The sequence below is a fragment of the Camelus bactrianus genome, chromosome 10 (genome assembly GCF_048773025.1).
Source record: "Camelus bactrianus isolate YW-2024 breed Bactrian camel chromosome 10, ASM4877302v1, whole genome shotgun sequence".
In the NCBI taxonomy this organism is placed as follows: domain Eukaryota; kingdom Metazoa; phylum Chordata; class Mammalia; order Artiodactyla; family Camelidae; genus Camelus; species Camelus bactrianus.
Genome location: NC_133548.1, coordinates 39,217,326 through 39,243,653, shown reverse-complemented (window position 1 = coordinate 39,243,653; position 26,328 = coordinate 39,217,326). Strand labels below are relative to the sequence as shown.

Genomic DNA, 26,328 nt, shown 5'->3' with positions numbered 1-26,328 from the left:
GCAGTGCGTTTATCTCTCTGAGGAGTGGCTCTGCTGCCTTATAGACTCCCTGTTCAGTCTCTCACTAAGAAGGTCATCACGATGATACCAGTGAGTCTGCTTCTCCTTCCTGCAGGTGGGTCCCTGATCTTACACACTATAAGCCACTGGTTCTTTCTTGCAATGGGTACATTTCTTCATATTTAGCTCCAAAGGAGACTCACTCTAACAAATCCTTCTTTTTTTTTTTTTTTAAGAATGCCTTGGCTCAGCTCAAGTTCCAGGTGGGGGTTACTGATAACTTGGGGGTTCAGTATCTCCCTTATCACAAACATGCACAGGAACTCTTGTCCTTTCTTGGGTGTCAGGGAGTCAGACCGACAATGGGCCCACATTCCTAGCCCAGGCATAGCCATGCTGTCTGAGAACTTTCTTCTAGAGCTTGAATTATTCCTTCTTCCCCAAATCCCCAGTCCTCTCCAAGTTTTGATGCAAAGCCTTTCATCTCTGAGTAAACGTGTTCTTACCCATCTTGCTAAGCTGTCCCCTGTCTGTCCCTAAGGGAGAGCAGGCCATCCCTGGCTCTTAAGCCTAGGTCCAACGTTCCTAATCCTGTTTGCCGAGCCCTGTGACGTGAAATGCTGCACCATCTGTGTAGCCAGCTGCCCACCTCCCACGTCTCCTTCTATCTCCCAAAGGTCCAGATGTCGTAGGAATGACATTAATAGCTACACTGTAGAGCTTCCTGTGTGCTGGGTACTGTGTTAAGTCTTCCACATGCGTTCTGTCTAATCCTTCCCACCCTGCGGGGGTATTATTATCCTTTTCACAGACGAGGAAGCTGAGGCTTGGCAGTGCAGTGAAGCTTACTAATTAAGAGCCTGGGCTGAGAGTCAAGCAGACCTGGGTTTGAATCTCACCTAGCTGTGGACCTTGGGCATGCTATTAATCTTTTTAACCTTCTTTCTCCAGATCTAGAAAAGAGAGATAAGATAGTGTTCACAGGGTTGCTATGAAAACTAAATGAAATAACATATGTTATTTCATAAGTACATAAGTGCTTGTTTCCTAAAGGCTGGACTTGGTACTGTCAGTAAGTAATAGCTCATTGTAGTTGCTGTTTTCTTCACCTTCACCATCTTCATCCCAAGGCTACCTGACTAGCATTTAGATGGAGCCAGGATTTGAACCTAGCTCTGCTTGGCTCCAGAGCCTGTGTTCTTCCTCCTGTCCCACGCTGTTGCTCCCTAAGTTTGCTCTCTTGGTCTTTTCTGGTTGTGCCATTTGTTCCCACCTGGACAGTGGGCTCAGTTCTTCAGTCTCTTCCAGCCAGTGACCTCTTTTCATTCATCGACTGGGCAGTTCCCTGTGGCTGGGCTGTTCAGGCAAGAGCTTGGATGGTTTTCCCCGATTGTCATTGTTACCTTGTCTACTGTGAAAGCCGGGGGGGCTTCCCATGTAGGTGTTAATATCAGCAGCCTTCTCCAGAGAAAACAGGAGCTGCAGCAGACAGGGCTGGTGGGTACCCCGACTTCTGGGGTCACTTTGTGAAGCTGGTGAAATTTACCGAGCCTCTCTCCATAAAATGCACATAAGCCCAGCATTTTCCCCAGAGCTCACCCAGGGATCCTGGCTGAGAAATTCAGATCCGGAAGGTTAGCTTACATGCTCTTTTGTCCTCCCGTGGCTCCTCATTCACAGCTTTGAAGGGTATTCTGTTTCTCTAGGATGTTTGTATTTGAAAGCAACTGGGCCATCCTAGTAGCAGTTGAAAATACTTGTTTTACTGACACGATTTGCCATTTTCATTTCTTTCCCATATTTGAGAAATGTATCCTCGCATTAAAACTGGCCTGGTGACTTTGATGAGACCGACCTGCTGATTTGCACATTAATCCAAGCCATAACCTGCATCTAGCAGGCAGACTGGAGAGGGTTTTCTGGCCCAAAATATCAGACTAACAGGAATTTTATTGTGACATATAGATGATGAAGATACATACACTTAACTTCAGTAGGGTTTAGTGTTCTAAATTCAGATGAATGTAGATCTCTACTTCTTCATTTAAAGTTTTTTTGAAGTTTTAATCTTAAAAGGTGTGCTCCCTTTCCCTTTTTTTTCATTCCAGTTTTCAAGGTACAGGTCTGGAGCAGGCAGATTCCAAGCATCTTAACTCCCCAGTCTTCTCTAACTTGCTTGTAGGCCCCTCCTTGGAGCCTTCGCAGCAAACCAGAGAATAGGCCTGCTGTTTGTAACAGCAGCAGGAATCCTGGGTGTCGCTGCTGATCCCCTCCCTGCACATCCTTTGAGTCCCCACAGAAGGACGGGAACAAATCTTCCATAAAGGAGGCCCCGAGAATCCTTCCCTGTGTGCAGGCTCCAGCGCCAGTGCCCTCCGCAGGTAGAGGTGGGACTTGGAATTTGGGCACAGGAACTGAATCCATCACCTATTAGATCATTTGATATAAAGCTCTTTCTGATGCGTGTTTTTTTCTGTAGAGTTTTTCTTCTTTGCTTTTTCTAAATTGTAAAAGCAACAGATGCTCACTTCAAAGCCAGGATTAGAACTCTTCAATCCTGGCTTGGAATTCAGCTCCATCGACTCATTCAGTGTGCAGCCCTGGAAAAGCATCCACCCTCTCTGAGCCTTGATTTCTCATTGTACAAGAGAGAGAATAATTTCTCCTCCTAACGTTGCTGTGAGGATTGTGGGAGATTGGTACATAGGATGTGCTTCCAGAGGTTTGCATGGGTTCCCTTACCCAGTGACTAATACTGAGCCAGTCAGCATTCTAGTTGCTCTGGAAACAACCAAGAACCAGACAGAGCGAGGGCCCTGCTCTCATGATGCTCACTCTAATCAGAGGAGACACAAAGAAACAGGATCATTTCAGAAGTTAAGAAGCTAGAACCTCAGGTGGAGTGCGAGCCACAGGAAGGGCCACTTTAGGTTGGACACTGCGGGGGACCTCTGGCGGGAGGCTCAGGGCTTTGTGACCCCTAGGCCCCAAGTTTTCCAGGACACCTGCTATTAAGAATTCTGCCCTCTAAGGGGAGGTCCCAATTTTGAATTTGGAAAATCTGACTGCTGAGCCCATGTCAGTTCTCCTTTAAGTGGTGCTTGTTCACTAACTGGCTCCCCTTTCTGAGTTCGAGGTCCGGGGCTGGGAGCCATGTCCCAGGGCCTTTCGAAGGCCTCCTGGTGAGCTTGTGAAGTGCTGCTATCTGCTCACCCAGTGGAGCTGACACTGAATGAGGAGCCTCCGTGTCCGGAGGGAGGGTGATCAGTTTCTGGCCAGAGCCCATTTCGCTCCGGTGCTGCTGGGAGCAGTTTCTCTCTCAGGGAGATTGGCATGCTGCATTCTCCTGATTCTCTGCATGTGGTTTTTAAAGGGCTTGTGGAGGCCATGCGAAAGCAGGGCACCCAGGACCATCCCAACTTGTGCATTGGCATTTGAACCACAGAGCCCTCAGCCTGACACCCAGTGCCAACTGCATCGCCCCTCTCGGGGGTATAGTATGCATTTTAAATGACCATTTCAGCCTCTGCATTGGGCAACAGTGACCCAGACCTACTGGTGAGGGAAGCCACCGAACAGAAGGGCAGGCTGTCTCTGACTCACCTGTCACGTTCATTGCTGACCTACTTTTGTTTGACCTTGATTTGCTCAGTGCAGTTAGACACTGTTGTGAATGCACTTCTACTGTCTGATGTAAGTGTGAAGCCGGGGACCTTAAACACACATGTGACCCAGGCGGATGGATGGATGGATAGGTGGTTAGTTTTTCACTTACCTCTGAGTTGTAATCCAATCACAAGAAAAAGGTTTAATTTTAAGAACACTGAGCAACTCTTTGAGACTAGATACGATGCCAAGGCAGCAGGCCTCAATTCCTTGCTACCGGGCAGCTTAATCAGGAAATGGCCTAGATGGCCGCCTTTCAAGTGGGTCCTTGCAGTAGCTTGGCAACTGGCACAGGGTCATGATTAGAAGAATTTGGCTCTGAGTGTCTGTGGGTGTTTGCAGTGCACTATAGGGCAGGGCTTCATTTATTTATAGAATATTATGAGCAGCAAGCAGCAGAAGGCTGAAAAGCCACTAAATCTCGATTTATTTTTAACAAATTCCATCTTTCCCCTCATCCCAAAAGGAAAACTGAGTTACTGAAAAACAGTTAAAAAACAAAACAAAAAAAACAGAAAAAAATCATCGCAGAGCATGCCATATCTAATTACGGGGTTGCCAGCATCGGCCCGCAGCCACATTTTAAGGGCTTTGTAAATCAACCATCCATTCAGTCTGTGAACTTATGTGACTCCTATTCTTCATTTAGATGTAGAGGGAAATTATTGGCAAGTGAGTGCTGATCAGAAGAAGTTCTACACTGTCTAAATTAGGAGGCGGAGTGTATAAATATAGGATAGTGCACTTATGTTCCCAAAGGGAAATAAAATCATTCTTCGTTGTCCATCATGCTTATTTCTCCACGCGCACATCCCACAGCACTAAGTACCCCTGGCAGGGCTGCTCACTCCCCGTGATGGTGGGCCCATGCCCCTCAGAGGAGCTGTGCTGTGCTGTCTCACTGTGCCCAACCCTGAGTAAGTATCGCCCACACAGGTCATGAAAAGACGTGACTCCGGTGCTCTGGGGCCTGTGTTCTCACAGCACATGAGAGCTGGACGAGACTTCAGAGACCTCTAGTTCAAGTACCTCTCTCCATGGTTGGGGAAGCCGAGGCCCAGAGAGCAGAGTGACTTGGGAAGTATGGTGTAGCGGTGGGCACCAGTGCAGGTAAAAATGTAAATGTCCTTTCGGAGGAGCCCTGGGAATTATCATTGGGGAAATTTCAAGGAGACGCCAAAGGGCATGAAGGACAGGGGTACAGGCCAGGGACAGGAGGTCCAAGTTCCGGGGACCACTCTGCCCTGTACTGGGACAGCAGTGGGAAAAGAGTGCTGCATTCCCGGTCCTCTGACCCCCAGGTAGAAGGGTAGTAACCCCCTGTGGTGGTCTTTTTCTGACCCTCAGGATCCTTCTTTGTGCGGCTCCCTGGGAAGCCGATATTGAATGGACCAGAGCTGGCACTGAGACCAGCGTTTCTCTCTTGCCCTGGGCTGATGCCCGGCACACACCTGAGCCAGGTGGGCCCTGGCTGCTAGTTCTTCTGAGGCGGGGAGGGACAGAAGGAGCTGAGGAAGGAGTGACTGTGAAAGCTTCTGGAGAAGGCTCCTCTTGGCAGTGCTGGAGGCTAGTGGTTTTAAATTGAGGCTGTAGCATAGAGAGGAGCAAGTGGGAGAGGAGAGATTACTGGCCGTTAGAAGCAGTAGGCGTTACCCACAGACAGCCAGCCAACTGGAGAGGGAAGGACAGTGATGCGTGGGGACTGAACCTGCAACTACAGGCGAGTCTGTGGGAATGGGGAGAGTCAGGGCTGCGGCCGACCAAGCAGCTCCGGAGCCCGAAATGAGCCGCTCAGGCTGGGCCTCTGGGTTACTGAGAAGAGAGTGTCTGTCTTCCTGCCCAGTGAGCTCCTGGCCGCCCTGGACAGTGGTTCTCAAACATGTTACCAGGCGTTTCCAGGTGGCAGAGAATGAAATCAGTACACAGAACACCCCCAGTGTCACCTCCATGATTTTCTTCCTTAATCTTTTAATACCTACAGCTCCGTACCTGCTTTTGAGTTCTCAGGGTTGAACATGTATAAATTAGTAGTTTCCATAACCTGGAAAATAGCAGATGAGCTTTAGTTTGGGAATTTCATATTTCCTTCTCAGATTTGTATTTTGTAGTTTTAACATGACCTAGTAATGTTTTTTTAATAAAATAACATTTTTAGTTCTTATAGTTTATAAAGGTAACACAATTCAGGATGGAGGATACCTGCTGGGTGCCCCATCTCTGAACCAGTGGATTCTCCCCTTCCTCTGTCTTGTTTCCTGCTCCTGCCCACTTCTCTGGGTCCCAGCTTCTTTCCCTGTGAGCAGCTCAGCCTGGGAGACCAAGTAAGCCCAGGTCAGGGGGTGTGTTCATAAAAAGTTCGGTGGTAAAGAACACTCTGAAACCTCCTGAGAGGAAGCTGGGAACAGCCCCCGGTCCTAGCCTATGGAGTTAGCAGGCCTGACCAGTTCGTATTGTGTGTCCCCAGGTGACCGTGGCATTCGTAATTGATGCTGTCTTTAAATTCTCCAATTCTTTAAATTCTCCAAGAAAATGTCCATAGCTTGTTGCCACAGCCCTGTCATCTCACTCTTTCTCTGAAATACTATGCCAGGCCCCCCCGCAGGTACTGAGGACACACTTTTGGTTCATTGAGCCATCACTGCTCCGAACCACCGCAGCCACCACTGCTGCCACCTGGTGTTCTGAGAGCATTAAGTCAAAGTCCTGGAGCTCGTGTATATTAAGACTTGTCCAAAGTCCACCCTCCTTCCCTCAGGCTGATGGGCCACACCCTGGCTATCAGCACTTATCTGCTCCTTATCAGGGGGATAGAATGGTCTGGGGAAGGGCATGGGGTCACTTCCTCTGGCCACCCTCCTGGGCAGGAAAATTCCATCTGCGCTGTTCAGGACATCAGGCCCCTGGCCCCCTTGGGCACCCACACGGCAAGTCTCCTGCTCCCCCTGTGTGGACAGGTTCGCCTGTTGGAAAGTCCTCCTTTATTCTAATCCAGATCTGCCTCTTGGCGCTGTTTCCTCATTGACCTAGTTTTGCCCTTTGTAGCGACACAGAACAAAGGTCCGAAGGCGTGGCATGCTTCTTGCTCTTGGGCTCCCTTCCTTTCTCGTCCCCACCCCCTTATCTCCCTGTCCACGCTCTCCAGTGCCTTCCGCACGCCTTGTGCGACATGGCTGTCAACATTAATATTAATGATGGACAATGTTATAAATTCACTGAGTGCTTACCATGTGCCCGGCACTGTCCTCAGCTCCCCTCGCATGAATTATCTCACTTACTCCTCACAGTCACCTATGAGAGGGGTGCTGTCAATATCCACATTTTTCCAATGAGGAGACTGAGGAGCAGAGGTCAAATGTTGTCCAGAGTCACATAAGGAAGTGGCAGAGTGGAGACTGGACCCAGGACGCCTGGCTCCAGCGCCTGTGCCCTTAGCTGCAGGGCTATGATATTTCACAACCATAGCGCTCAAAGTAAATCCACGGTGCATTAGATTGGGGCTGGCCCTACTTCGACTTATTTTGCAAAAAAAACATTTGAAAGGGAGCCTGGGTTAAATCATTTCCTATGAAGCCTCCTTAGAGTTTTGTTTTGACAGAGCTACTGCAGGGCCGAGGCCTTTGCCCTGGTCACCCTGAACACAGATGTATTCATCCCAACTCCAATGGGCCCTGCAGAGTTCATGATGTGGTGAGTTTGGATCAGGGTGACAAGTGTGGACCTTAGTATTTTCTTTGACGTGGGGTCTTCTGGGGCAGGAACACACTGGTCATCCTGCCCTGACCCTGGCAGCTCAGGCCAGGCTACCCCAAGGGTCTAGGGAAAGATGATTCATGACTTCACCGAGAGTTGGCTTCCTGTGCTCAGGGGCCCCTGGGCTTTCCTGGTCCAGGCATTGGTCACATACTTGCTGAGCTTGAAGGATTGAACCATCTTTCTCTTCGTCACTTGTTTTTCATGCATCCTCGTTTTTATTTTCGAGAGATGTAATCAGCAAAGTGAGAGAGCTGGTTTCCAAGGTGTATGCCCAGAAACCTGCAAGGAAAGCAGCTTGAAGCAACAGAAAAAGGACTGGATAAAATCTGGTACTGTCATCAGAAACAGGACCCTGAGCAGTGACCTAACCTCCCTGAAATGTAGTGTCTCTATCTGAAAATTGGAGATAATAGAAAAAACCCCTAAGGTTGGTAGGATTAGATGAGTTCCTGGATGGGCATAGCAAAAGGCATAATGTCTATTGATTTCCTATATGGCTTTGGGTAAATATCAACCTCTCTTTGTCCCTTCTCTTGTAGAAAACAGAGTTGAAACATACTGCTGTTTCTGAATGGGTACCTCGTGCCCCCTGTAGGATATTTTGGGAATGTGTGGGATGGTTTGGCTGTTGCAACATGGGGGACAGGGCTTTCACGGGGGGGCAGCAGGGACGTTCCATGTAACGCGTGGAAAACAAAGGACTGGCTAACATCCCAGCCAACTTCCTAAAGTTCAGTGGGCATTCATGTAGCTGAAACGCTGTATATAATTATCTGGGCTTGGAATCTGACTCCGTTTTACTTATAAACACAAATAATTTTTGCATGTCTTTAATATATACTGAATTTTCCAGGAACACAATCACCAAGTATATGAGGTTTAGCTATTTGTTATAAATAGGTACAGGCATCTCATTGCATCTTTCACTATGTCTTCTAGAGTAGCTGTGCCCAACCTGTGCATATTGATGGGCATTATTTTTTATTTTACCTTTATTTCCTTTCTTTGTATTACAGTTTATTGATTGTTTTTGAAATTATAAGTTTTGGTAGGTTATATTATTTACAAGTTTTATTTCAAGAGAGTGAAAAGAATGTTATAAATATCTGTAGTGAGTCTTTGAAAGTACAAGAGAGAGTGTGTGTATGTGTGTTTTAGCTTATAAATCAGCTGGAGAAACCTTAGGATAGGCTTGGAATAAAAAGAAATGGTTTCACTTATCTTAGAAATGCTCTTTTACATAAGGATATGTAATAGAAGTCAGACTTTAACTGCATGCATTCATTGTCAGAGAAATAAGGTGTTTTGATGTTTCCCCTGGCCCTTTTAGAAAATATGTTTTTAAGGAGTCTGAGACTCAGGTTTTATGATCATCTTTTTTCATCTTTGCCATCTCTCTTTTTTCACCCCTCCCATCTGCACACATATGTATATTTTTAACATCCACATGTAGATCTTTACAGAAAGGAAGACCAGCCTGGCTCCCTGCTTTTACCTAGGTTTGCCTCTGCCTGCACAAATGGGTTGTGTGAATTTTGTGAATTCCTGATTCATATTCTTTGTTTATTTTTCCACTGAAGTGGTTGCCTTTCTATTGATTTATAGCAGGCTTTATTTTTGTTTTGTTCCCTTTAATTCTGAAAGACTGAGACTCCTTCACCTGTCACAGAGCTTTGTGGTCAGATGGACCTGAGTTTGAATCTTGGCTTTCCTATTCATGCACTGAGGGTTTACAGGCAGTTTACTTGACCTCTCTGAGAATTAGTTACTTCTTCTTTAAGAACTAAATGAAAACACACTACCTGGCACAGAATAAAACCCAGTGTGTTGTTTCTGCTGCTACTGTTTTTGCATTGTTATTTTTGTTGTGATTCCTGCACTGAATATTTTCCCAGAAAAGTATCTTGAGCTCTACAACTCATGCTTTTTCAGATTCTTAGACACGTAACACTCACTTTCTGTAACCAAAACTCTGAAAACTGAAACTGAAATCACTGAAGTTTTGTTTATTCCTTGTGTAGGAAAGAGACTGATGAAAGAAAACAAGCCAATTCCTTTTTAGTTAAAAGAGGACTTGTAGGATTATTCTTGGGGTCAGGAAACACTCAAAGAAACGTCTTAGATCCGGGCCCCTGTGGAAGGCCTTGAGGTTCGTCACACAATTAAATCGTCTCCCTCATAATGCCTTTGCATCCTTGCCCTGTAGGTGGGAGGCAGGTGGGCACGAGCCGGCCCTGCCCTCTTCCTCCTACTTGGGATGGAGCTTTTACTTTTCTTTGCTGAGTCGCAGAAGCAACAAAGCAAGTGCAGAGTCCTGGCTCTGGATTCGGGCACATCGGGCTTCTGTCTCTATTTCCCCATCCTGGCTTTGTGATCTTGGACAAGTTGCTGCACCTCTCTGAGCCTCAGTGCCATCTTCTACATGATGTTGATCATAATGCCTTCCCCAAAAGGTCATTGTGAGGACCAGATGAGCTGGCTGCCCAGCTCCGTCCTTGGTATGTGTGATGCTCAGTCATCAGGAGGTGGTCAGGGCTCCAGGAATGCGGGCGGCAGGTATGCGGACCGCAGCGTAGTCTGTGATGCAGCTTAGACGTCCTTACGCACCTCTCCCTGAACATGTCCCAGACCAAGGCTCCTACCCTGCTAAGTGGATGTCACAAAGGCACCTCTTCCTCCATCGTCACACAGGGCACTGCCTGGAAAGTAGGATCTTCACCCCCACCGGCCCCCTTGGCTAGGGACTTTGTGCAGTTCACAGACCAACTCCACCTGTCACATCAGAAAAAGAGAGAAAATCTCGTCGTTGGCTGTTTCCTCACAGTATATCAAGAATTGACAGTGTCTCATCACCCTACCACGGCCACCAGCCCTGACTCTTCTTATACCTCACGTCTTGTCTGTGAGCACAGCCTGCTGGAAAATACATCTAGAATTCATTCAGCCACTCCTCCGACCAGGCCTGGGGCATATTATCTCTTCCCCAGACTACTCTAGTTGTCTGTTTACTGGCCTTTACTGGTGATGCTGCTTTTACCACCACCTCCCTAACCACTGCACATGCCTACCCACACCGCTCCCCCAGGGATCCCCCTGCCCACAGTCTCTTCTCAACACTGCTGCCAGATGTCCTAAGTGGAATCTCACCATCCCTGTTTAACTCAGAGTCAAAGCCCAGCCCCCGTGGCCTCCCGGTGCCCTGGCCCAGTCACGGGTCGGTCCTCTGACTGTCCCCACCGGCCTCCATCCACAGCCCTAGCCAGAAACTCAAGGCACCGTTCAGGATGCTCCATCCTTGACTCTGCTCACCTCCCAGCAGCCTTCTTCCCTTTACCTCCGAGTAACAGCAGTGCCTCCTTTTGTTTCCTGTAGAACAGGACGCAGGTGTTTTCCAGAACTTTTTTCAAATTCAGGCGGTAACCTTTTTGGTGGAAAGAGTGTTCTTCCAGAGTCTTTAGGGCCAACCTCTAGTCTTTTATTCTGTAGCATTTAAAAAAAAAGAAGGAAAAAAGAAAGAAAGAAAAAACCCAACAACCACCATCTGGAGGCAAGGTGATGTGTCTGGTTAATGAGCATGACTCATTAATCCTTCTTGGTTGGGGGTGGGGGGTGTCATCCCCGTGCCATCCTTAAATGCAGGGATGTGTCAAAGCCAAGGGTTGGGAGAAGAGCCTTGCCCGAAGGTGACTGCCTCCCAGAGCTGACAGGGCATTGAGTATCTCCCTCAGGCTCTCTCTGGGCACTGGGCTACAGAGGAGAATAAGGCCTGGACCCTGTTGTGGGAGGCAGCACCTGTGAGCCCCCCTACCTCCCCCGGCAGCTTCAGATTCCATCGTTGTTTTCCGCGCATCATTCTCCAGGCAGCGTGGAGAAACCCCAGGTCTAGGCTGGAGGGAAAACCCCTGGAGCAGAGTCGGGAGTGGGCTGGATGCACGTAGGTGCTGAGAGGCAGAGGGCAGCATGAAGCCGAGGCCGTGCACCAGGCAGAGGAAATGGCCAGGGACCACCCGTGGGGATAAGTGGGACAGGAACCTTAGACCCCGGGCTGTTTTCAGAGGATCCCTGAGGCTGATATAGCCATACCAAGCACCCTCCGGCCAGGCAGTCAGCAGGGAAGGAGGGGAGGGAGGATCACCTCATCCTGATTTTGCAGAGCAAGGTTCCCCTTAGTGTGCCCCGCGGGACCTTTGTCTGCTAGATGTTAGATGCAGGAAGGCGTGTGGATGAGCCCGTGTCGGGGATCGTAGACCCCACTGCTCCTGGACCTTCGCCCACCACAGGGCCATGTTCTAGGTTTGGAGAAGCCCTGCAGAAATGTTTCATGACAGACCTCTGGGAGGTGCTGGTTTGAAGAATGTTAAATCCCTTCACACTCTGGAATGTGCCTGTCTCTCATTTTGTTTGGAGGCCATGCCACATGACGGAAAGACCGTGGGCTTTAGATGGGACTGACCTGGGCTTAAATCTACCTTCCGGTAAAATCTCTGGCCTCCGTCAAGGGACTTAACCTCTCTGAAATATAGTGTCCTCGTTTTCAAATTGGGAGAGCTGACATTAGCAATCTCACAGGGCTGCTGTAATGGTTAAATGACAAAATCCTAATAGTTAACACATATGGGGGCCTATAAAGGGGGCCTCCTTTAACCTCCACCACATCTCTGCGGGCAGTGATGGTGTCGTCTATGTCTCCCAAGTCGGGAGACCCTGACACATGAAGTTCAGGGTCGTGTGTGTGCTGCAACTGAGATTTGCACCCCAGGCACTCATCCATGGGAGGCGGGATTTGAAGCCTGACCATCACTGCCATCAGAGAGGATGCTCTTAACCACTATGTTGTAAAGGGCCTGGTGAGTTAAAAGCTCTAAGCAGCATCAGTTCTCTTTTCAGGTAGTTCATGGATATTTAAAGGGGGATCAGTCATTCCTGAGATTTCAAGGCATTCTGCAGTCCTTTTTATCAAACCTGTTTAAGGAGGAATCCGCACCTGCTTGTCCGTTGTTTTCCACACGTGAAATTTCTCCTTCAGCCAGTGTCAAAAAGAAGTTATGACCCTTCTGTTATGACTTCTCTGTTTGCTTTGCCTCCATACCCTGGTCCACGTAAATTTGGGCAGCTGCTCAACTGCCAGCTGGAGTTGGGCCACTTCCCACCTGGGCGCATCGGTGGTCTGTGCATCTCCGGCCAGGACCAAGAGTCCTCTCAGGAAGCACAGTGCGGCCGTAGCTATTCCTCAGGTCGTTCTCCTTCCTACGTTCAGTGTAGACTTTGCAAAGGTCCTGGAAGGCGTCCCTTTTACCATCCGCTCAGCAAACATTTACTGAGTGTCTTTGCTGGGCTAGATGCATGCCCGGTACTGCACCTCTTGATTCGATCTCAGACTCTTCCTAACGATGCCCTCTGAGACCTGAATGCTGTAGTCTCTCCTCCAGCAGTGGTGTTGGGGATCCTTTCCACAAAGACCAGCCTGTCTTGATTCACAAACAGTTCCAGGATTCACAGCCCCTGCCCCTCGTGAGACCCTCTCAACAGGCCCTCCAAGCCCCATAGTTCCAAATGCAAGCTCCTTGATTTATGTTTGATTTCAGAACTCCCAAGCATCTCGAGCTTCCAGTAGGACTGGGTACACAAGTGCCACAAACAGGTTTCTCCTTCAGGCCCCTGACCACCACTGCACACAAGCTGTCCTCTGCCCAGAACATCACTCCGACCATCCAGTCCACCAGGCAGACACCTGCAACACTGGTTCAGGTCTTACCTCCTCCCTGGTCCCTTCTCCTTCCATTACCCTACACACACCAGCAAATAAGCTAATGATTTTCTCCTCTGTGCTCTTCCTGTACCTCACATATGCACCACTGCTAGAAAAAAAGGCACTCCTTCCTCAAGACGTTTGACTGCCATCTGCTGGAAATTTGTCATAACGGCTCTGCAAGTCGCCCCGACACAGGCGAAGGCACAGCCTGGCGTTGTGCAATGCGCTGCTCGCACAACTGCAGGCATGGCCCTGACTGCTGAAGTGATCAGGATTGAGGGGATCTTGAACATAAGGATTGCTGACCCCTCACTGTGTCCCCAGTGCCCTGGCTTCCACTGGGGCTTCCACAGAGAAATGCTTGCTAAATGCTCCTGGTGCAAACTCCCATTACCTTAGGCTTGAGGCACCTGGTCTCATGCGTGAATGTTCTCTAAATGTATCTGTTGCTAAGCAAGGCAACCAGACTCCCCACGAGCTGTCAGAGTAACCAGAGGGTCAGGGGGACTTGCAGAAAGGACAGGCACCCTTCAGCCTCTCACTTCTGCTCAGAGGCCACCGCCATGTGAAGAGACCAGAGAAACCCCACGTTCATCCCCTCAGGCAACCATGTTGGGGAGAAGGTGGAGAACGGGGTGGGCCGGCTGCCTTGGCTCACTGCACGGGGGGAGGGACAGTACTTTGGAGCACGTGCTGTATCCGGGGTTGTGGGGATGCAGAGGAGCCACATAGGGGCCCTTGTGGGGAGCTGGGGGTTTTGTGGGGAAGTAGGTCAGTGAGCATGTAGCTGTGAGACAAGGGTAAGCAAAGATGTTGATTCACTGTCATCTATGTTTTCTGAGCTGTGCTCTTTTATCAAGTTACCTCATCAAAAGCCATTATCCCAGTGACATTCTGGGGCTTCACAAAGTGGTCTCAGTAGAGCTTCATCCAGCTGTTACACCTGTGGGTAGGGGCCAGAGGGGAGACAGACTTTCACTAGGGTTCTTTGTTATAACAGAGGACGCCCTCTGTCCTCTCACAAAGCTTATTTCACCAGAGCCATTCAGCACAGCGTTGCTCAGGTCCCATAGAGTCTCCCTGACAGATACCACTCCCTGCTCAGTCTGTTCTAATAAGCCAGCTGATGCACCTCCCGGCCTCTGTGAGGGCTGAGCGTTTCCCTCTTTGCCCCGGCCACCAGGAAGCCCAGAGACAACTTGCTGGCTCAGTTTCTGTAGCTTTCCTGAACCAGGATTGCTCCTCACCATTTCCCTGATTCTTTCCCCAGGAGTGCTTGTTTTTTGGGTGTTTGTATTTTCCTTTGTGAGGTGGCTTTAGGGGCAGGACTGGGAGCGGTGGGGCAGAAGCAAGAAGAAACCACCAGTGAGCCAAACACGCCCGGGTTTCAGTCCCCACCTGCTAGCTGTGCTATCTTAAGCAAGATGTCTTTGTCTCTTCAATCCTTAGTTCCGTACCTGGAAAACTACGATAATAACCACAGTTAACAGCTAGGTTATTGTGAAGATTAAACTCGTCCAGTGTGAATGCTGCTGTTCCCTTTCCCGCCTTCTAGATCAGGCTTGGTCTGTGGCTCCCAGATCCGAGTCTACGTTTCCTTCTTCCTGCCTGTGTCAGTTGGCTTAGAATGAGCAATACAGCGGGTAGAACCAGGGACCAGCTGTCCTGGTTTGTGTGGGACAAAGGGGCTTCCCAGGATGCAGGACTTTTGGTGCTAAGATGGGAAGGTCTGAGGTAAACAGGAGACAGTCACCCTGTTTAAACAACCTCAACATCTCAGGGGCTTACAGCCACCCAGGTTTACTTCTTCCTGTGCTTGCATCTGTGCAGGAGCTTAGCTCAAGGAGGAGCCTCTACCCAGGAATCGCTGGTCACAGATTGGGGAGCACGTGGTAAAGGGCGGTTCTAAAGCTGCCGCTGTCCCTCTCGCTCACATTCACTGGCCAAGGGGAGTCCCTTGCCCAGGCCTGACTCCTCACACAGAGGAGCCGCTGATGACTTGAACCTTAGTACAATCCACATGCTCCCCTTTCTCTCCTCATCATTCTGGGGTGCTGGGGCCGGGAAGAGAGAAAGGCAAGGGAGACGCCTGGTCTGTGATTGGAGGTCTTCCTATGGCCATCAGCCTATAGATGGTGCACGTGGGTTTCTTAAGGGTGGTTCAGCCTCACCCTGTTGTCTCCCAGGAGCAGCTGTGTCTCCTTTTGGGGCTTAATAGTGGCTGACACGCTCATCACTTCCAGCCGCCTTGCTCCGTTGTGTGGAGCCCCAGAGAATCTTCTCCCTGTGCTCCGAGGAGCACGAGGGGACTGAGGTGGGACAGAGGAGGCCCCCAAGTTCTTCCCGGGAACACTGCCCAGGTCCCTACGTGCCTGGCTTTCTCTGGCCTTCCAGAGAGCCTCCCACCCACCTTTGGAAATCTCTAGCTTGGAAGTGGGCACACGTGTGCCCCCCCGACCCCAGGACCTCAGGCCAGGCTCTCCTGAGGGCGTCATCACCATGCGTCACTTGGATCACAGCGCCGGGGCCAGCCCTGAGCTCCCGGTCAACAAGGGTCCTTCTCACAGGTACCTTAGGTCTCTTGGGGGTGCCTCCCTTTGCTCAAATCTCTTAGAAGTAGTTAGCACAGAACAAGGTTTTTGTCCCTTTTTGTTGGTGGTGGTTTCATTTATTGCCTTACGTCTAAGAACACCTTCTTGTAGAGAAAACAGTTTTCCAGAAATAATGGTCACAGCTAAGTCAGCTTTCTTACCTTGTCCAAGCATATACGAAAAGCCTTCTGATTTTTGTTTTGCAAAATGGAGTGCCAAAGTCTATGTCGGCATTTATTATTTCTATAAAGTAAGTTTAAGTACCGGGAAAAGCAATCAAAATAAGAAATTTTGTATGGCGTTTCGTCCTTAGAACTTTCATCTAAACTTCAGGGAAGTAGGGGCAAGAGAAAATTCGAGGCATGGCACCGGGAGACCCTGAACCCTGAGACCCCAGTGCTGCCAGGGGGGCAAGGGCCAGGCCCAGAGAGGGGAGGGGGAGGAACAGCAGAGGAGAGCCAGAAGCTTCTCTGCGGGGACACCTGAGGGCAGTTGAAAGGCACGCAGCTCACCAGGTGCAGGTCGAGGGAGTAATGGGAGCCACACCTGCAGGGCCACGTGCTCCTGGGAACTTAAGCACTTCAGCGGCCTGGCGCCTCCGGCAGGAGAGGAGCAGTGCTGGGCTGAGAGTAAGCCTGCCCGTTGTGGAGGCCTGGTGCTTCCTGCTGGGGCATCTGGGATTTCATCTGGAAGGCTCAGGGTAGAGCAGTGAAGCCATTGTTTTAAGCAAGGGGGTGTCCCACCTTGGAACCCAGTGAGGAGGGGGGCGAGGCTGGAGAGGAGAGCAGTGTGATGGGGCCGATGACTAAAGGATGGAGGGAAGAGGCCAAACCCGCCGATCAGAGTGCCAGGTGGGGGCTCTTGGGTGTGGGAAGGAGAGAGGAGGACGCCAGGGGAGGATCCTGGGTTGCTAATTTGGGGGCTGGGAGGATAGTGTGGGACCTGAATGGGGAATCAGATTTAGATGGGATCCCCTGTGGTAGACCTCCCGCACAGCGGCCCATCCCTGGGGACTTTGTATCCATGTGCACTGCTGTGTCTATTGAGGCTTGGGGACAGGAGGGCCAGAATCCTGGTCACGTTGTTGGCACCAGCCCGGACCTGGTTACCAGCGTCTGACAGTGAGGGTTTCTGAATAAGACTGCAAAGAGGAGTAAATCAGAGGACACAATCCATTCCATCCTTGGCTATTCATTTCAAGACCTTTAAAATGGTTGAAACAGAGGTGGGTAAGCCAAGATGTAAGAATTCGTCAATGAAATGTGAAATACCAGAATTTTTGCTTCAGGAAGGTCAGGAAAGCCCCATTTAAAGTCTAAGTCCTAAAAAAAAGAAAGCAAGAGAAAGAAAAGAATAAACAAACAAAAAGAAATAAAACCTGAGTCCTTCTATCTAAGGCGGAGGAGGGAAGGAGTAGGGCAGGTGCAGCCAGTTTCTCCGGGGACGCAGGGTTCACAGGAGCTGAGAGGAGACCTCTGAGTCCCGCCAGCAGGAGGTGGGAAGGGCTGCAGCCCCCAGCTTTAATGTAATATGAGCAGCTTTTCAGACCTGACTTCTCCAGCAGAGGTACTTGAGTTCAGGGACACTTTCTTTAAACATCCTGGCTCACTCCCAGCTGTTTCAGGTATTGGCCCTGCTGGCATTTTGTCTTGGCTCAGTGTTTCCTGAAGACTTGTTTCCTGTGGTTGCTCATTGTGTGTGTTTGGGTGACTCACCTGGCTTGTGGGAGAGCTGAGTACGGCCCCTGGAGCCCCGTCGCGTGGCCTCGGCCACTTTCTTTGCCTCTCCTGCCTCAGTCTCCTCCTCAGCAAGATGAAGAAAGCAGCAGCACCTACCTCACAGTTATTTGCTGCAGGTCTAAGTGAGTTAATCTACATAGTGTGGCCAGCACAGTGCCTGACACAAGTACATGCTCAGTAAGAGCTCACTGTTCTTACTGCTCGACCCATTAGGAGAAACGAAAAATATCATCATCTTCTTCCTCTCAAGGCTGTATCCAAGAATCCACACTTAGTCATTTAAGTAACATTGTTTTCCACAGAAAGTATCTCCTGCCAGGTTCCTTCACGTGTTCGCAATTGAGTTTAACAGGCATCTGAAGGACACAGCGCCCAGCGGTACTCCCTGTGGTGGGGAGTCAGGAGCCAGCTCCCCTGTCTACCTCAGCTACCATGAGATGTGTAAATTTATTTGCTCCAAAGTGACCTGTCTGGGATTTCTTTTCCTCTAGGCCCCACTGTAGGTTTCTGGAAGAAGTTGACCGCCTGAGAGGAAAAGACAAAACATGAAAATCGCTTTGAGGTGACAAGCAAGTCCCGTGGCCCCTTGCTTCTCCCACGGCGGGTCTGAGGTTTAAGACCCGTAACTTCAGGTAACAGTCCCACCCCACCCACCCCCGCTGAGATGGACTAGCGTTGGCAGCCCTGATGGTGATTCTTCTCTCAGGAAGTGTGTTCTCTTCCAGGAGCCCTGAAACTTAGAATATTCCACCACATGCAAACGTCTGGTCATGCAAAAAGAAGACGTGGGGGTAGAGGTGGCACCCCAGGTCTGACATACAGCCCAAAGGGTCACCAGGACCCCAAGGTTAGGGCTCTGTTCTCGTTTCTGGCCCACTTCTCTTAATGTCAGTAGTAATAACAGCGACGGCAGGGCCCAACAGGGCCTGTAAAGTGATTACGTGATTACCCAGTATTCCTCAAAGAAGACATCGAATGGCCAGAAAACTTCTGAAAATGAAGAGTAATGAAAGGGAAAGGAGTGGTTCTACCAGATATTAAAATGTGCTGTAAAGCCACAGTCATAAACTGTGTGGCATTAGGATGGAAATAAGTAGATCAAAGGAACAGTATAGGGAGTCCAGAAACAGAAAATAAATCAATCAAGGTGGCATTTCGCATGACTGGTAACGGGACGTGTGGTCTTAGTAAGTGTTGTTGGGACAACTGTCTATTCTTTGGAGGGAAATAAATTCCCAACCTTAGGTAGTGTACCAGAAATAATCCCCAAGTGGATTAAAGAGCTAAATTAAAAAAAACAAAATTATAAAAACATTAAAGAAGAGAATATTTTTGTTATTTGGGGGTGAGAAAGCTTTGTAAAACATGTCACTTAGTATCACATGCAAACACCATAAGCAAAGTTAAAAGGCAAAAAGGGGGAAAAGTATTTACGACATCTGTGACAACAGATTAATCTTCCTAATATATAAATTTATTCATTTAGTCAACATGTATTTATTGAGTGTCTACTATCTGCTGAAAAGTGTTCTAGGCACTAAGGGTGCCAGCAGTAAGCCAAACAGAATCCCTGCTCTTCTGACACTTCTAGTCTAGTGGAGAAGACAGCCAGGGAATAAAGGAAGTGGACGATTGCAGGCCACATGTTGACAAAGGCAGTGGGAAAAAATTAAGCAGGGCTGGGGTGGTTAGGGAGGGTTAGTGAGGGGTTGTATTCTGTGCATATTCAGGGAAGCTTCACCGACAGTGACATTTGAGCAGAAGTATGAAGGAAAAGGGGGGAGGGGTTGAACGCTGGATTTTTTTTTTAACGTTGAGCTGATAGGATTTGCTGATGGATTGGATACAGGTTGTGAAAGAAAGCAGTCAAGGAGTGACTTCTAGGTTTGGGGCCTGAGCAACAAGCAGGATTGCAGCACCACTTACTGACCTGGGCATGTCTGAGAGGCTTGGCTTGGGGAGAGCCAGGGGTTGGTTTTGGATGTTTCAGTCTGAGGTCCCTGTTGGTGTACTCAAAGGGAAATGTCAGGGCGATGGTTGGTTGTACAAGTTTGGAATTTGAGGGGAGGTCCGTGGATGGAAATAGGGGAGTTGTTATAGCATAGATTGTATTTGAAGCAGTAAAACTAAACAGATCTCCTGGGGATATATAGACAGAGTATAGTCAGAAGTTTCAAGGACACTGGGGGGACTCTCATCTTGAGGTAAAGGAGTTGAGGGGAACCAGCTAAACAGATCAAAATAGGGTGGCCGCCAAAGTAGGAGAACCATGAAGCCGAGAGACAGTGAGGATGGAGAGATCTGCTCCGTCAGATGCTGATGGCCAGGTAGGGAGGGAATGGAGAACTGCTGTTGGGTTTAGCAGTGAGGAGATCACTGGTGAACCCAGCAGGGGCTGTTTTATTGGAGTGATGGGGACAAAAGCTTGATTTGAGATGATTTATAGCAAGGAAGAGGAAAGCATTTGGAAACAGAAATGGGGCAGAAACTGGAGGGGAATGGAGTTCAGAAGAGTTTTTCCCTGAGAGTTGTTGCAGCGTGTTCTTATCTTAACAGGAATGATCCAGCAGAGGCGGGAAATGGATGGTGCGGCACTGGGGCGGGGAGACTTCTCAAGCGATGGTCTGGTCTAGTGAGAGAGGAGGGAGTCAGCGCGCTCTGGGGCTGGGGGCCTAACCTGCAGCATCCAGGGAGCTGGTAGAGGTGGTTCCTCTTCTCTCAGTGAAGTAAAAGCAAAGTTCTCAACTGAGAGTGAGGACGGGGGAGATGCTGGAGGTGTGAGGAGGAAAGAGAAAGTGTGACTGCCCATAGCAGAGCAGGAGAATAAAGGGGGCAGGAGGGTCAATGATCGTTGGGTGCTTTTCTCCCACCACATGCAGGTGCCCAGGTGAACATGAGTTAGGAGGCCTGTCAATACGAAAGCAATATGATAGGAAGACAGGACATGCTTGGGCACCAAGGAAAACCAAGAAATGCCTATAAACGTAGGAACACCATCCATGATAATTTTAAAATATAATAAAAATAGTGAGGTTTTAATAAAACTAAAAATATGTATAGTTGCTATGTATCAGCAAAGTTTTACTATAATTTTGCTTATGGGCATATATCCTAAGAAATAATGGAAAACCTGTAATTTTGTTCTTAAATGCTACTTTGTAATGGAAAAAAATTAGTTTATTTGATAATCTGAGGAAAGCATGGATTTAAGAATTAATCAACTATTGATTAATTTTAAAAACAGATTTTGTTTCTTCCTTTAGATTGACAAGAGCTCTTACTGGGGATATAAATTATTGATGCATTTTGGGAGCATGGTGTTTCAGTATTTACCAAAACGTGCAATGTGCATCCCCTTTAGACCCGTCAGTCCTACTTTGAGAAATTATCCTGAGAGATAATAGCTCAAATGCATGGAGCTACATGCACAAAGATGTGCATTTCGGCAGTGGCTATAAGAGTGAAAACCTAGTACATGCCTAGCCCGGAGGGCTTGGGTCACTAATCAGTGGGCACGGTAGGAACAATGGAAACAGAGCTCACACTCACCTCTCACTTTGTAGATGAGGAAACTCGGGCCCAGAGAGAGGGAGTGACAGCCCTAGTCACGTCGCGTGGAGCTCAGACCCCGACGGTGGGCAGTGCACGGCCCTCTTCAACTGGGCTTGGAGTCGGAGTCCCTTACTAGGTACTTAACCATCCTCTCTTTTGGGGAAGCTTTCTTTGTGCTTTTAAAATATTCTCTTCGGTGGGAGGGTGTAGCTCAGTGGTAGAGTGCGTGCTTAGCATGCACAAGGTCCTGGGTTCAATCCCCAGTACCTCCATTGAAAAATAATAACAAATAAATAAACCTAATTACCTCCCTCCCCACTCCCCCCCCAAAAAAACAAGGATAAAATACTGGGCTTTAAAAAAAATGAGTAAGAAAAATAAAGGTTTAAAAATAAAATAAAATATTAATTTTCAAAATGTTTTGCAAGTTTGTTTACAAGGTCTTCATTACGCAAGGTTTTCCTTGTAGTGGAATCCTGAGTACAAAAGGACAGTTGGGAAAACGGGACAGATTTGGCCTGGGCCAGTGATGGAGACGGACCACTTTTCCTGACTCCCAAGTGGGACTTAGAGTTTGAGAAAGGATATTTTCCGTTTTCCTCCAACTCTGATAAAATTTGTAATAAAAATACAAAGATAACGAGTAGGTCATATTTATCTCACTGGCTGGATTTGATTACAAGAAAATTAAATTAGGACTGTCAACATCTGGGACACTTGGTCCTCTCATTGGGAGGAACACAGGGCTGTAATGCCTAGAGCTTTGGATTTGGGGTTAGCTTTCCACCCCCGTGGCTCGGGAACATAGGAGGAGCCATCCAGTTTCTCCGAGCTTTGTATCTTCATCAGAAAAATGAGTGGGTGAGCCTGAATGGCCTATAATAACTCCTAGGGTAAGCAGGATGCTCCTTCCTGCTCTGCCACGCCCCTGTTCTGGTTGGCTGGGTCAGACAGATGTTGGTGCTGGAATCAAGTCCCCCATCCCTCCACAGTGCCACCCTGGTTCTCCTCCACTTGAGAAAAGCCCATAGAAATAAATGCCTCTGTGCCTCCTTGTGCCAATTCCAGACCTCCAATGGCCGACCAGAGAATGGACATTTCTTCAACAATCAGTGACTTCATGTCGCCGGGAGCCACCGACCTCCTCTCCAGCCCTCTGGGTACCAGTGGCGTGGATTGCAACCGCAAACGCAAGGGCAGCTCCACCGACTACCAGTAAGACCTTTAGGCTCTTCCTCTGGCTAAGCTCATGTCAGCTCATGGGCATGAATACCTAGGGGCCAGCTACTGTCACTCCTGGAAGAAGGCATCCCACTGTGGAAAGGGACGGGAATGAACGAGCCGATTCCAGGTGGTCCCATAGTTGTTTTTTCCTTTACCTTCCCCCTGGATTGCAAGCAGTGGGGAGCCTCCAGTACTGCAGAGGCATTTACTTCCCCTCCTTTCCCCAAGGAGGGAAAAAGAACAGCCTTAAAGACAAGTACCGCCTTCTACCCCTTTCTTCATTTTCTTTTACTCCTTTGAGCAAGATGGCCAAGTCCATGGATGTCACTTCCGTGGTTTCAGAGAGAGCTTTGCCTGAGGGCCTGTCTTGCTTCATTAATGTTTGTGGAGTAAATAAGTAGACGTCATCTCCAGAAACAGTAATAGTAATAGGAACAGTGATTCTGTCCTTGAAACATTATTTAAATTAGTGTATACCTGTTACATTAAATAGTACTTTCATTTCTTCTTAGACTTGATGGCTTTTCTTTTGAGTAAGTGAACTTTCACACTTACAGTCAACTCCTCTGTATCTGTACAAACACCTAGGGAATAAGACAGTGGAACACCCAAAGGCACGTTTTGTTTTGTTGAGGCAACTGTGTGGAATCTTACCCAGATGTCCATTTGAGAGGTTTTCTTCTGTTTAATGAGGGAAAATCTCCAAGGAAGAACCGCCCCCCCTACAGCAGATGTCCTTTCTGCTGAAGTTCACAGGTTGAATTTGGGGAGCACAGTGGCTGGAGGTCAGATGCCCACTAGGAGATGCTATGAGTAATATGTAAGTGACCCCAGATGAGTAAGAGAGTGGACACCCAGGGGACGGAGGGTGGTGTGAGGGCGGAGAGGGTGTTCTTCCGTAGCAGTAACTCCCCAGCAGGGAAACCAAGCGTATTCTGTGATTCTTTGTCTCAGGCAAGTGCTGACAGAGCCCTTGGCGCCTTCTAAGACCTCTCCTGTCTAAATCTGTGGTTTCCAACCTTGTCACCACCCAAGACCTTCAGGTTTCTCACATGGACCCCAGTTTGCAAATCTTCTGTGCTTCATGGAGACCCTGTTCATGAAGTCATTTTAATGTACTCCAGTCATATCTGTCAGGCAGAGCTTCTTCACCTGAGATGATCAGCCTGCCTCAGTGAGCAGATACAAGTCTAAACAAAGGGAGTTTTCATCTTCCTGCGTGGCCCATGTGATCTCTCCTGCACCTGAGGTCGAGCTAGAGAAACTCGTCCCTGTGAGGAAATCCAGGGCTCCTGGTTGGTCACCACTGTTCTGGGATGCCTGTGACATGCCTCGGGGCTCCTGAGAAAGTTGTTTTTGCCCTTGAGATTACACTGTTGGGAGGGCCATAACCCCTCCTGTCTTATGGGAGAAAGGAGAGAGGCCCAGATGGTAGTCAGTGCCCCCCAGTGGATGGAGGGGCTGGGGAAAGGTGGGAACTAACCAGGGGGATTTAGAACTCCTTCCTCTGAGGATTTCAGTTTCTACTGAACCACAAGGTGCCATGAACACTGGGTTCTGGAGTCCATGAAAGGAAGGCAGATTTCTGCTGTGACCTAAGGACTCTCTGTGGCCAAACAGGGTTCTACGTTCCCCAGTCCCAGGCCTCCTTCTGTCCTAATTCCTCAGACCTTGGGGTTTCCCACCGAACTGAGAGCCAGAGCAGTGCCTCTGAAGAGCCGACTTGGGACTCTGCTCAGTACTTCTCTGTCGGTACTTTGATTCCCCCTCCCCACCACCCCAACCCAGATATACATGTGTGCACACGTATATTTGATGCTCAGTACATTTTGCATGTGAATAACCTCCATTTATCCAGAATAGTGGGGGGTAGGGAGGATGAAGTGTTATAGTTATTTGGATACTCTGGTTAACTTAGAATTTCCAAAAAGGCTCTGTATTCCTAGTTTTCTCAAACAATCAATATGGTAAAATAAATGTCAACTATATATAACTCTGATAATCTGGAAAATCAGTCTGAGTTTTACAGTAGGTTCATGGTGGTTTTGTTTTATGGTTTTATGTCAATAGTCAACACTGCGGCTGTTTGAGCTTCTAACTGCTTGGGTTCTGGATAGACGGGGGTCTTCTGTATAATGATAGGAAACTATTTTGCATGTCTTAATAGTCACATTCTCTTTTGTTTTTTCAGGGAAAGCATGGACACAGACAAAGATGACCCTCATGGAAGGTACCGTGAACCTGGTCATTTGAACCTCAGCGTCCTCGTAGCCATTGTCTTTGCATAATTACACACTCCGTTACTTGGTGCAGGTTCCACCCAGGTCCTTGACTGGGGATAAGCAAGGAGGCTGTGAGCCCGTGGGCTCAAGGTCTCCCCCGCTTCCCCCCAGCCCTTACGTGTCGTATAAAGATGACCAGGATCAGGGAGGAAGGAAAAGAGATGTGTAACTCTGCTCTCATCTCCAGGGGATCTTGTGTTTATCTTTACCCTGTATTTCTTCCAGGTTAGAATACACAGAGCACCAAGGAAGGATCAAAAATGCAAGGTAAGCTGGGACCCTCATTCTGTGTGTGAACAGCCCTGGCTCTGGCTGCTTTGAGCACAGCTGAGGGGGCTCTGCGTGTCTGGTCCCTGTCTAACAGTCCTCCCGAAACTGTCACAGCCTTAGGGAATGAGAACCGGGGTAGGGGCTGGGCTGGATGTGAAGGCCTCTGAAAGGCCTTTCTTTCTTAGCACCATGAAGCTACAGGCCAGACCCGGGGGCGCCCTGCTCCCTTGAGTAGATTCTGTAACTCTGTCCTTCCTGCCTCCAACCACCCCTCTTTTCCCCTTGGGGCCTGAGCTCTCCAGCCGTTAGCCCCCAGGGCCACCTGATGCTGTGTCCTGACACAGAGCTGGGGGCCGCAGAATTTGACTGACCGGAAACTTCTGGCCTTTCCCTCATGGACCAGCTTCAGCGAGAGACTCTGTGCTTCTCTTGCTACAGCAGCAGTAGCCAACTGCCCACACACCTCTTTAGGGGGACAGTCACCAATGGCAGGTGCAGACCGGTCAGGGAGAAAGTGTGCCAGCAGAGGCACCATCCTGCCTCAGCGGGTAGCAGCTACTGGGAGGAAGGCATGTGACATTCTTCAGTGGAAATGCCTGGGGACAGATGTAGCCTCTGCTGCATTGAGCTGGGGTCACGGCTGATCCATGGACGGCAGCATTAGTTACCTCAATCAGTGAGTCTGTGACAGGCCGCGCAAACCTCAGAGACAGCTCAGCATAGGGCCTCACTGATGTCTGTCCTGCTCATTTGGCTCTTTGAAACCTCCACTTCCCTCTCTGTCCTTCACCCCCATCCAAAAACCCAGCTTCACAGAGGCTGAGAGGAAAAGAAATGGGGAGAAACGTCAACAAGTCCGTTTACTCTGAGAAGACAGTTTCTGTAATATTTCTCAATCCTGGGGATGCAGTGAGCATAGAAACAACTAATACTGACCTGGCAGTGAGGCTACTTTTTTTTGGTGCCTTTAGTAGAAAAGTCTATTTTGAAACATTCTGCAGATCCTAAATTTGCCTTGTCAGATGAACATTGAAAGCAGTTACAACTTATTTTCACCCCTGTTTCCTTGATGCTCTGTTACAGAAATCCTTTTTCATGTTGTTGTTTAGGGAAGCTCACAGTCAGATTGAAAAGAGGCGCCGGGATAAAATGAACAGCTTTATTGATGAATTGGCTTCTTTGGTACCGACGTGCAATGCGATGTCCAGGAAATTAGATAAACTTACCGTGCTGAGGATGGCCGTTCAGCACATGAAAACATTACGAGGTAAGATCCCAGGCTTTACTGTCCTTTACGCCCTTGCTCACAAATGCCACCACCCTTACCCAGAATGTTCCCGAGTCCCTAAGGGAAATAAATGTTCGTTACTTATAAGCATGTAGCCTTGAGTAATATGCCTGTCATTTTCAGCCATAGACTCGGGGCCAGAGGAAGCAATTATTGAGCTCATGTGAGCATCAAGATGTGGGTCTCCTGTCCTACATCTCCGGAGGGTGGA

The 26,328-nt window shown here is 48.7% G+C and overlaps 1 protein-coding gene across 6 annotated transcripts in view; it reads left to right on the top strand.

The window, feature by feature from the left end:
• BMAL1 (basic helix-loop-helix ARNT like 1) overlaps positions 1–26,328 on the top strand; it is a 97,085-nt gene that overhangs the window by 44,639 nt on the left and 26,118 nt on the right. For 5 of the 6 annotated variants that reach the window (XM_074372364.1, XM_074372363.1, XM_074372360.1 and 2 more), the window contains 6 exons: positions 17,993–18,133; positions 21,065–21,189; positions 22,122–22,268; positions 24,469–24,507; positions 24,785–24,826; positions 25,939–26,096. In XM_074372364.1, the coding sequence (XP_074228465.1) occupies positions 22,129–22,268; positions 24,469–24,507; positions 24,785–24,826; positions 25,939–26,096 (379 nt within the window). In that variant the 5' untranslated portion in view covers positions 17,993–18,133; positions 21,065–21,189; positions 22,122–22,128. The remainder of the gene's footprint in view (positions 1–17,992; positions 18,134–21,064; positions 21,190–22,121; positions 22,269–24,468; positions 24,508–24,784; positions 24,827–25,938; positions 26,097–26,328) is intronic. The other variant, XM_074372362.1, reaches the window with a different exon arrangement.